A 9,819-nucleotide genomic window follows, 5' to 3' on the forward strand; every position below is an offset into this window, starting at 1 on the left:
TTTTATTTTTTTAATCATTTTAATTGTTGGTTGATTTTGATAATTTAATCTGTATATAAAAAACATATTATTGTACTCTTGATTTTTTAGTTATTTCAGGAGGTATGTAATTATTTTCGAGATCCTCTTTGACTTCAAGAATTGGACCATATGTTTCTTCTTCCCATTGTAATTTTTTCTCAATTTCCAGTTCAATTTCCTCCTCTTTGTCAAAGAAATTTAAAAGTCTTTCTTCTGTTTGGATTTCTTTTTTAGTTTTTTCAACATTTTCGAGTCTTCGTTTTTTGTCTAAATCTTCAATTTGCTTGTGAAGTAGATCCATTCGTTCTTTATCCCATTCTTCGTAGCACTAGAAAATAAAAATATGAAAAATAAATAACTCATTTTCTCAATTTTTTTGAAAAATAAATAAACTTACTTGAAGCTGTTTTTTGATGTCATTTTCTTCATGATCTTTAACAGCTTTTTTTACTCTCTCTTCTTGTTCTTCTAAATAGCAGCCTTCTTTCAAACCCACTTGCCTTAATTTTTCCAAAATTGTTTTAAGACTTTTTACTTCATCAGTAATTTTATCCTCAGGAATATCTTGCAGTTCTTTATCAACAATGTTTAACATTTTTGTATAAATAACATCCTTTACTCCAGCATCAATATAGCTTTTAGCAAGTTCTGCAGCTTTATCATATTTTTTCCACAGTATAAGTCCACCAAGATGACAACTTCTTCCCAAAGTATCGTTAGAATTTTTCGAGAAAAATACCAGTGTCTTACCGGCAATTTCTTTTGGCTCACGAATATCAAAGTGATCATCAAAATAAGGGTTTCTTAAATATCCAACTCTAACCTTGACAACTTCTTCTTTTGGATTAACTGGAGGTGGGGGTGGTAATGTCCAGCTGTCAATGTTCTCAAGATATTGAAGACAAGAATAAACACTTAGTTCATTTGTTAGTTTGTGATCAGCATCTTCTTGAAGCATTAACAGACTTCCAATTTTAGTGGCTGATACGAAATCTTTTTCTTTGATAAATTGATTCATCAGAACGTTGTAAGTAAAATGATCAGGAAATATGCCATAATTTAAACGATCATTTAAAACTTCAAGGAGAGTTTTTTTGTCATTTATTTCAAGAAAATAACGAATAACAGCGTGTTGAGTTGATTCTAAAATATTTGTTGCTTCTGTACTATTTCGTAAACGATGAAGAATGTCAATTAATTCATCAACTCGTTCTGGATCTTTCAGGGTATTTGCAAATATATCAACGTCAATTGCGCTTGCTAGGCCAGACTTATTAAAACGTTGATCTAATTCTAGAAACATGTCACTTGGATTTATTTTGCTGAGAAGAGGTGATTCTAATCTACGATTCCAGGCATCTGTGCATGGATATGATTCGGATAAAAATGTCCTTTCGAATCGACGACATTTATGAATACGCAAAAGACACCGGCTACTTGATTTAACTGAATTCCACATTTTTAAATTTTTTAAAATAGTTATTATTTTTGTTAGCTAATTTTAGCAACTCTAAATACTCATCTCTCCAGTTTTTTTTAATTGTAAATAATCTATAATAAACATAAACAGTTAGTTGTTATTTGAAATATATCCAAGTTCAACAAATTAATTTTGAGGTTATGTTTTTTAATACATAATTAGTTTATTTTTAATTTTTTTTTTAATGATTGTTGCTCAAATTATTGTCCAACAATATATTCTAATATTACCTTAATATTGTTATGCAATTGTTGAGTCAAATCAAACTTTAAAATAATAGTAATAATTAATATTATTGTTTATTATTCAGTAACAATTTTTTTTTAGACTTTTATATTAAAAAACACGTTGAAGATGACACTTTGAAGTTGCTGAGTATCGTGCTTAACAAATCAGCTGTTCGAAATATAATATGATAATATATCAAACGCGATAATCGATACTTATGTTTTTTGATAAAAATCATCAACACACCATCAGTTTGGTATACATACACTATACAGTTATTTTAATGAGAAAAAAATTAATTAACTAATTAATCATTGATATAATAAAATAATAAATTAAAAATAAAAACATGACGCCAAAACTCAGAATCGCTAAAAAAGTGTTAAAAGTAATTAAAAAATTATTAAAGAAATAAAAATCATTGTTTATAAACATCAGTATTTGATAAATGTCAACCCATATGTTTTCCAAATCATTAATAATAATGTTAATTTTTTTTTTTTAGAGACTTTTGGAGTTGAAAACAACCAACACAGGCAGATTATTCGGAGTAATGTCTGATAATTCGTTAACTGTTCTTGGTTTTGCTCTTAATCCAACTGATGATGATGCAATTGAACCAGCTGCTTTACAGCTCAATATGCCAGTTGAAATTGATCTATGCGGTGTATTATTCATTGGTGATTGTAAAGAAGATATTCCTGATGCTTTCAAAGTACACAAACAATTGTTAAAAATTATAATATCATCATTAGTTATTTATGATAATTAATTTTTTTAATATTTCAGGACATTGATATAACCGATAATCCTCTTTTAATTAAATACAATTTGAGTAACCACCAACTTGAACCATATTACTATGTTCATCAAACATTAAAACCAGCTGGTGAATTGGAGGTGATTGATCAAGATGAAATTTGGGAAAAATTTTATTACATCAGACTCAAAACAAGTATACCAATGTTGACACAAAAAAATGATATTATTGAAGCTTTCCAGACAACAAGAAAAAATGTAAAAGAGAAAAAAAAATAATAATTTTTTTTGATTATTCAATTAATAATTACAAGTTGACGAATAATGTTTTTTTTTTTTTCTATTTTCACAGCTTGCATCAGGAAATATTGGTTTTCACTTTCCTGACAGCAACACATACCTATTAGGCAATGATGATGAATCCACCGAAATATCCCTAAAAAATTTGTCTAAAAAAGGATCGAATGAGTTGAAAAAAAATAGCGAAGCTAATACAAGAATAATTGATGCAATTGATGCTAGTATGTTAATTGGTATGACTAGTGAAAAATCAATTGATGGAAGTATGAAATTTGCTCCGGTACTTCAACAAGTTACAAGACCATTTGAAAGTCTTCAATTTAATTTAAATATTGATGCACTATCTCTTGTTGGCCATAATCTAAAAGCATCACAGCTTTACTCAATTCTTGTTGAATCAGTTTGTCGTAACACCAGACTTATTGAAAGATCAATTGCTCAACAATTAAATAATAAAGATAAATTTAAAGTACCAGAATTAATGCATTTCAGACCAAAATCTTGTCCAGTCATCACTATTAGTTATCCAGTTGGATGTACTGATGATGAAACTAGTACGAATTTTATAAAAATTAATCATTTAAAGTTTTAAAAATTGATAAATTAATTTTATTGTTTTATTTACAGAATCATATCGTAAAAAACTACACAAAGCATTAGCATTAGATTTATCAAAGCCTCTATTTTGTCGAGGTAATGCTGTTAAATTTTCAAATGATATAAAATCAAATGAACCAATATTGAGGCCACATGATGCTGTCCCATTACCACAAGGTTCAATTAGTCTTGGAATTGTCAAAGGACTTTATGCTTATCATCACTATATGCAAGATAATTTTGATGACAATGGCTGGGGCTGTGCTTATCGATCATTCCAGACAGTATTTTCGTGGTTTAAGTTGCAAGGATTCACACAGAAAAATGTGCCAACACACAAAGAAATACAAAAATGTCTTGTCGATATAGGTGATAAAGGACAAAATTTTATTGGATCTAGACAATGGATTGGATCAACTGAAGTTGGATTTGTTCTTGAAACACTTTTGGGAATTTCAATTAAAGTTTTGAATGCACGAAGTGGAGCTGATATGGTTGATCAGTTTAACAGCTTGAAAGATCATTTTGACATCCAGGGAACTCCTGTTATGATTGGTAATTTGAAAAAAAAAAAGATATTTTAATAATTTTGATTCTTTAATTTTCTTTTTATATATTTTTTAGGTGGAGGAGTTCTTGCTCATACTATACTTGGAGTAAGCCAAAATCAAGATACAGATGAAATTAAATTTTTAATACTTGATCCTCACTATACTGGACCAGAAAATTTAACTACAATTATCAACAAAGGCTGGTGTGCATGGAAAGGAATGAATTTTTGGAAAAAAGATGCATTTTACAACATGTGTCTACCACAACGACCATCACGATACTGATGATTTTAAAATGATTATCCAAGTGGATAAAAAAAAATCAAATTCTATCTAATTTTAAAGTTTTAAATTTTAACAAAAAATATCTTCTACTTTTATGTTTTTTTTTTTTCGTCCTATTATTCTTTAAAAATTTATTGTACACATCTGAATAATTAATTAATATAAAAAAAAAAAATCAAAACGTTTATATATTTTAATTGTTTTTTATTAAATCAACGATTAAAATTTTTATTTGTAACTTAAATATTGTTTTTTTTTTTTATTACAAAATTTATTGTGATAGAAAAAAAAGAAAAAGTTAACATTGAAAGTAATTTACTAGAATTTTTATTTAATTAACTTTTACATTCCTCCAGCTGATTTTTGAAGAATCTGAGCAAATCTGTTTGTAATGAGGAGTGAAACATCGATAAATCTATCAACACAATTATTAAGGCATGTTTCAGTTTTACCATCAAGTTTGCTACCTGGTTTGTCAACACATTTTTCCCAGCAAAAATCATTAAACTCGTGAATCTATCACAAAAAAAAAAAAAAATATGTATTAGATGACGTAATTTTCTTGATTGTTGAAAAATTATTTGATAAATTATATTTATTTACCTGAGCTGTAAATTGAGCTTTTTGTTTTTCCATCATTAAAAAATTATCAAGCTCTGAGTCAACTGCTCCAGCTTTTGGTTTTGGTGCATCTTGAAATGATGAATTAAATAATTCTGCCATTTTACTTTTATTACTGAAAAAAAAATGACAAATTGAATTGGTTAATTTTCACCATTTTATCATCAATACTCAAAAAAATATGATTATTAAAATTTTTTAAAATTTATTAACTGATTAATAATATTAAACTAATTAATTACCTTTTTAATATTTTTTTCTATATTTTATTTTTCGTTATTAATTAATAATCTCGTCTTTTAACTTCCGTCACGTGTAGATATGCAAAGAATGTGTGTATACACTGCCTACAGTATGACTGCTTATATGTAGTAAAAACTAAAATGAATTTATCAACAGAACATAACCTATGATATATTGAGTTAGATTGTATATAAATTGATAAATTGTTCATTGGATTCTGGTAAACACTTATAAATCATAATAAATAATACATTAATTATCACAGTTTATTACAATGAAAGAAACAACACTTTCAAGATGTGAACGAGAGTTTATAAACACTGCTGTATCAGAAAATATTGCAAGTATTATTAATTTTAGTTTTATTGTTTTAAATATTTTTTTTCTAATTTAATTTTTTGATTTTTTTGCAGAGGTTAGATGGAAGAAAATTATTGGAATCACGAGATTTTAAATTATATTTTGGATCAACTTGGGGAACCTGTATTGCAAGTCTTGGATTAACAAAGTAAATTAATTTTTAATAAACATAACAAATTGAATAAGAAAAAAATGTTTAATTTTGTTAATTTATTTTTTTAGAGTTGTTGCTAGTGTTTCATGTGATATTCAATCACCAAAAGCATCACGACCAAATGAAGGAATGATTTTTATAAATGTTGAACTAAATCCACTAGCAGCATCACATTTTGAACCAGGTAGACAAACTGAACTTGGTGTTCTAATTAATCGTCAACTTGAAAAATGTTTTAAAGATTCAAGATGTATTGATTTAGAATCACTCTGTATTGTTGCTGATCAAAAGGTACATCTTTAATCATCTTAATAATTTCCAAAGTACATGAAATATTTTAATATTATTTAATTAAATTTAAATAGGTTTGGAACATAAGAGTTGATGTTAATGTTATTAATCACGATGGTAATTTAATTGACTGTGCGTCAATTGCAACACTTGCTGCGTTATCACATTTTCATCGACCTGATGTAACATCAACTGGTGATTCAATAATTATTCACAGTTTTGCAGAAAAAGATCCACTTCCTTTAACACTTTTTCATAGTCCAATTTGTGTTTCATTAACAACGTTTGAAAAGTAAATATTTATATTTATTAATATTATATTATTTATTAATTTATTAAATTTATTTTAGTGGAATAACAGTTATGGATCCAACATATATTGAAGAAAGATTAGGAGTAACACAATTAACACTTGGATTAAATGCTTATCGAGAAATGTGTTGTCTTCATTTTGACCATACAACAAGAAGCAGAGTATCAACAGATATTTTATCAAATGTCATGAATAAAGCAGCAAATTGTGCTGTTAATCTCGTTAAAAAAATCAAAGATATTGTTAAAACAGATGTTCAAACTAGGTAAGAATTAAAATTATCATTAAAATATTTATGTATTTAAAAAAAAAAAAAAAAACCTGATTGTCTTCTAGATACAACAAGGAAGAAGCCAAAGCCTGCAGATTCAAAGACACCATTCCCACTGATAAAATTACATCAATGATGACAGAAAGGATACAGATAAGATTAGCCAGATGGAATACAGCAACAAATTATAAAATAGAAAATGAATCACAAACTAAAGATAATAATGATAAAAATGATGAAGACATTAACGATGTTGAAATGGATCAAGATGACACTAAAGTTGTCAAACTAGATATCCAATCAGCAGAGTTAATTAACAATAATGTCAGCAATTTTTTTGTTTTCTTTCAAGTTTCTTTGTTTTTCACAAATTTTTAATTGAATAATTAATGATTACAGGCAAATAAAATTGGTGAAGGTGGTAAAAATACATGGAATCTTTCTGAACCATCAGACGAAGATATGGAAGAAAATAATGAAAGCGAAAACGATAATGATGATATTGAAGTCATTGATGTCAACGAAAAGGATAATAAATCAATTGAAAATATTGGTAATATATACTTGTTAAATTATTTAATAATCAAAAATTGTTTTATCTTTTTTTTTTTTGTTCTTTTTTTTCTCAAAAAATTGCATAGTATATTTTTTTAATTTACTTAATTATTGATTTATATTTTGTTTTTAGAACTGAGCGACAGTGAAGAGGAAGACACTGGGACTCTGACAAAAGATGATTTGATATGATAATACTTAACTTAAAATTAATATTTTTCATTTTAAAAATTAAAATAATTACAATAAAATAATGATTGTTTAATTTTTGAGTCTTAATAAACATATATAATTATAAAAATCACCATCATTTTTTTTTTTTTTTTTCTTTTACAAATAAAATTCGTAAAAAATATTTATCATTATTTATCAATAAGTGAAAAATAATACATATTAAAATTTTTTTTAGTTACTAATAGGTTTTTTTTGTGTTGTTTAATTTTTTTTTAAATTTTTTCTTTGTAATTGATGATAAAAATTGGAAATTAAATGATGAAAAAATATTAATAATAACGATGAAAAATTAATTAAGTTATCGAGATTTCGACTCGAATTGAGTCAAAGCCTATAGCTACGTTGCATCACTGTTTAAACCATTTTTTTGATCAAGTTTATTTGAATTTATTTTAACTGTGTCGATGAAAAGACTCAACGCATCTTTTTCAGATACTGGAATTGTCTTAAAATGCTGCATAAGTGCCTGTGAAATAAAAAAACAAAAAAAAAAAATTATTACATTAATTTACACTAATAAGAAAAGATAATTAAAATTTACTCATTTAAAAAAAAAATAATATATTACATCAGCAAGTTGAGCCTTATTGAGTCCGGGTTTGGTTGATACTTTAAAATGTTTTTTATATCTTCTCAATGTACCAATTTGAAGTTGAAACAAATCAACCTCTGGCAAGTCATTTTCAGTTTCACCAGAATCATCTTCTGAATCTTTTCTTCGTCTTTGCTGTTGTTGCTTTGATCTGGCATTTTGTATTACTTGCTTATGGTGGTCACAGATGTAAATATGACGAGCCTGTGAATGTTGTTGTCAATTTTATTTGTTTGTTTTTTGTTATTTTATTTTATTTTTTTTTTCTAGCTTAAATAATTTACAACTATTTTTTAAATATGTATACATGTATAAATATGTAGGATAATGTTTTTTTTTCTTACCGCTTGATCTATATTAAGCTTGAGTCTTCTTTGAGTAACTGTTTTTTGAATTCTTTTGCTGTATGATGCATTACCAGCTGCTCTTAAACAACGTTCACCATCGTCAACCAAACAACAAACTTGATCAGCTGCTCCCCTCGAGTCCTCTTCGCCAGTGCTAAATCCATTCATTATTAATTAATAAAATATATTCTCTCAATATATTATCAATTAATGGTCACAAATCACAATTTTATTTCTATTGTTTTTTATTTTACAATTCAATTTTCATAAATTATTTAAACTGTCACTGAGCATTTTTACAGTTTCTCCAAGTATAAATTTCATAATTATTATAAATTAATATCATTATTATTTTATATAAAAATAAATAAATGTCACTGAATCATCAATAATAATAAAATATTAAAAAATTAACCGGTCAATTGAAAAAATTAAAAACTTTTATTCAAAAGAATATTGATGAATAAAATAAATTATTAAATTTTCACTAACAATCAGGTGTTTTGACAGTTTAATGTCGATTTGCATTACACTTTAATAATAATTAATATTTTATTTATCTTGTAATTGACATGATGACGAAACAACTGTATCCTTGAACAAAAAAATACGCTTTATACTTTGGAGCAATGTCAAATAATATAAATAATATAATATTAGAAATATATATATAACGATGCAATGACACGTTTATGGTGAAATTCCGGCAACTCTCTCAAAATGTTAAAAGATTATTTTATTATCATTATCCCCACACGATGGTTGCACACACACGCAGACAAGCGCTTGCATAGACAAACCTGGGAGCAACAAATTTGCCAGATTGATTGTAGAAAAAAACGAAAAAAATATGGTAAAAAAAAAAAAAAAAAATAAGAAAAATTTACTTCTCTCTCTTTTTCTCGATGCAATAAAACTCTCACTCGATATTATTGGTCAAACTCTGCCATTTTCTTTAGCTATCAACCAATAATATCATAATATCTTATTGATGAAATTTTCAAATAATTTTCAAGTATCATTAATTAATTGTATTTTATTTTTTTATAACATAAAAAACATGTGTTATATTGTTACCTGAAAATTTTTAAATAACACATTTAATGTGACATGATTACATACGAAAAAACGCTTTTTTTCAGAGATAGTTTTACTAAATTTGATTATTATTATTATTATTATTATTAAATTTTCTCTCTTTCTCTTTTCTTTTTTGATGGTCAAAAAAATTAACAATTTACAACAATAACATAATATTTATCGTAATGAATAATAATAATAATATTAATAATGGTATAGTTTAAACAAAAAGGTTAAAGAAAGGTTAGGTTAGTTGCATAATTATCATTATTATTTTGTTTCGATAAGTGTCGCCATCTTTATTGTTATTATTTTTCAAGAAAACAACAATATTAGTTTATGCACACTTGTTATAATGATTAAATATTGATGCTTTAAAAATTATACAACTGATAATAATAAAAAAATATATATATTTTTAATATGCAAAATATATAAAATGAGATAAATTATAATGATTAATGTAAAGAACACCAATTTGCCGCAAATTTTTATTTAATGATAAATTTAGCCACAGTGATAGTGATGTCACTGTGA

The 9,819-nt window shown here is 25.9% G+C and overlaps 5 protein-coding genes across 7 annotated transcripts; 2 read left to right on the forward strand and 3 right to left on the reverse strand.

The window, feature by feature from the left end:
• Positions 1-11: 11 nt before the first annotated feature.
• Positions 12-1,848, reverse strand: LOC122851874. Its single transcript, XM_044151366.1, has 3 exons — positions 1,732-1,848; positions 419-1,572; positions 12-349 (listed from the first exon to the last, which is right to left on the reverse strand). Exons 2-3 carry the CDS (start codon positions 1,478-1,480, stop codon positions 68-70), a joined length of 1,344 nt encoding a protein of 447 aa, XP_044007301.1. The 5' UTR covers positions 1,481-1,572; positions 1,732-1,848; the 3' UTR covers positions 12-67.
• Positions 1,685-4,535, forward strand: LOC122851864 (ufm1-specific protease 2-like). Of its 2 annotated transcripts, none has more exons than XM_044151351.1 (6): positions 1,685-1,985; positions 2,235-2,444; positions 2,519-2,746; positions 2,841-3,342; positions 3,416-3,940; positions 4,010-4,535. In XM_044151351.1, exons 1-6 carry the CDS (start codon positions 1,947-1,949, stop codon positions 4,219-4,221), a joined length of 1,716 nt encoding a protein of 571 aa, XP_044007286.1. In that variant the 5' UTR covers positions 1,685-1,946; the 3' UTR covers positions 4,222-4,535. The 2 variants fall into 2 exon arrangements, with proteins under 2 accessions (XP_044007286.1, XP_044007287.1); XM_044151352.1 differs by having other exon boundaries at positions 1,868-2,117; positions 4,010-4,477.
• Positions 4,526-5,202, reverse strand: LOC122851895 (mitochondrial import inner membrane translocase subunit Tim8-like). Its single transcript, XM_044151395.1, has 3 exons — positions 5,085-5,202; positions 4,825-4,957; positions 4,526-4,737 (listed from the first exon to the last, which is right to left on the reverse strand). The coding sequence occupies exons 2-3, from the start codon at positions 4,942-4,944 to the stop codon at positions 4,564-4,566; spliced, it is 294 nt and encodes a 97-aa protein (XP_044007330.1). The 5' UTR covers positions 4,945-4,957; positions 5,085-5,202; the 3' UTR covers positions 4,526-4,563.
• A 53-nt stretch (positions 5,203-5,255) lies between these two features.
• LOC122851876 (exosome complex component RRP45-like) lies at positions 5,256-7,270 on the forward strand. Its single transcript, XM_044151373.1, has 8 exons — positions 5,256-5,425; positions 5,499-5,593; positions 5,668-5,890; positions 5,965-6,182; positions 6,241-6,468; positions 6,540-6,798; positions 6,874-7,027; positions 7,163-7,270. The coding sequence occupies exons 1-8, from the start codon at positions 5,360-5,362 to the stop codon at positions 7,219-7,221; spliced, it is 1,302 nt and encodes a 433-aa protein (XP_044007308.1). The 5' UTR covers positions 5,256-5,359; the 3' UTR covers positions 7,222-7,270.
• A 45-nt stretch (positions 7,271-7,315) lies between these two features.
• LOC122851890 (histone deacetylase complex subunit SAP30 homolog) lies at positions 7,316-9,349 on the reverse strand. 2 transcript variants are annotated; one of them, XM_044151390.1, is made up of 4 exons: positions 9,280-9,349; positions 8,200-8,356; positions 7,832-8,059; positions 7,461-7,729 (listed from the first exon to the last, which is right to left on the reverse strand). In XM_044151390.1, exons 1-4 carry the CDS (start codon positions 9,300-9,302, stop codon positions 7,601-7,603), a joined length of 537 nt encoding a protein of 178 aa, XP_044007325.1. In that variant the 5' UTR covers positions 9,303-9,349; the 3' UTR covers positions 7,461-7,600. The 2 variants fall into 2 exon arrangements, with proteins under 2 accessions (XP_044007326.1, XP_044007325.1); XM_044151391.1 differs by lacking the exon at positions 9,280-9,349 and having other exon boundaries at positions 7,316-7,729; positions 8,200-8,993.
• Positions 9,350-9,819: the final 470 nt, after the last annotated feature.

The sequence above is a fragment of the Aphidius gifuensis genome, linkage group LG3 (genome assembly GCF_014905175.1).
Source record: "Aphidius gifuensis isolate YNYX2018 linkage group LG3, ASM1490517v1, whole genome shotgun sequence".
Taxonomy (NCBI): Eukaryota; Metazoa; Arthropoda; class Insecta; order Hymenoptera; family Braconidae; genus Aphidius; species Aphidius gifuensis.

Coding starts and splice junctions, on each gene's coding strand:
- LOC122851876 (XM_044151373.1), top strand. CDS start 5,360: ATGAAAGAAACAACACTTTCAAGATGTGAACGAGAGTTTATAAACACT. Junction 5,891..5,964: donor GTATTGTTGCTGATCAAAAG/GTACATCTTTAA, acceptor AAATTTAAATAG/GTTTGGAACATAAGAGTTGA. Junction 6,469..6,539: donor AAAACAGATGTTCAAACTAG/GTAAGAATTAAA, acceptor ATTGTCTTCTAG/ATACAACAAGGAAGAAGCCA.
- LOC122851890 (XM_044151390.1), bottom strand. CDS start 9,302: ATGTGTTATTTAAAAATTTTCAG. Junction 8,357..9,279: donor TGTTATTTAAAAATTTTCAG/GTAACAATATAA, acceptor GAATGGATTTAG/CACTGGCGAAGAGGACTCGA. Junction 8,060..8,199: donor AGCTTAATATAGATCAAGCG/GTAAGAAAAAAA, acceptor CAACATTCACAG/GCTCGTCATATTTACATCTG.
- LOC122851895 (XM_044151395.1), bottom strand. CDS start 4,944: ATGGCAGAATTATTTAATTCATCATTTCAAGATGCACCAAAACCAAAA. Junction 4,738..4,824: donor AAGCTCAATTTACAGCTCAG/GTAAATAAATAT, acceptor TTTTTGTGATAG/ATTCACGAGTTTAATGATTT.
- LOC122851864 (XM_044151351.1), top strand. CDS start 1,947: ATGTTTTTTGATAAAAATCATCAACACACCATCAGTTTG. Junction 2,445..2,518: donor ATATTCCTGATGCTTTCAAA/GTACACAAACAA, acceptor TTAATATTTCAG/GACATTGATATAACCGATAA. Junction 3,343..3,415: donor ATGTACTGATGATGAAACTA/GTACGAATTTTA, acceptor TTTTATTTACAG/AATCATATCGTAAAAAACTA.
- LOC122851874 (XM_044151366.1), bottom strand. CDS start 1,480: ATGTGGAATTCAGTTAAATCAAGTAGCCGGTGTCTTTTGCGTATTCAT. Junction 350..418: donor ACATCAAAAAACAGCTTCAA/GTAAGTTTATTT, acceptor TTTATTTTCTAG/TGCTACGAAGAATGGGATAA.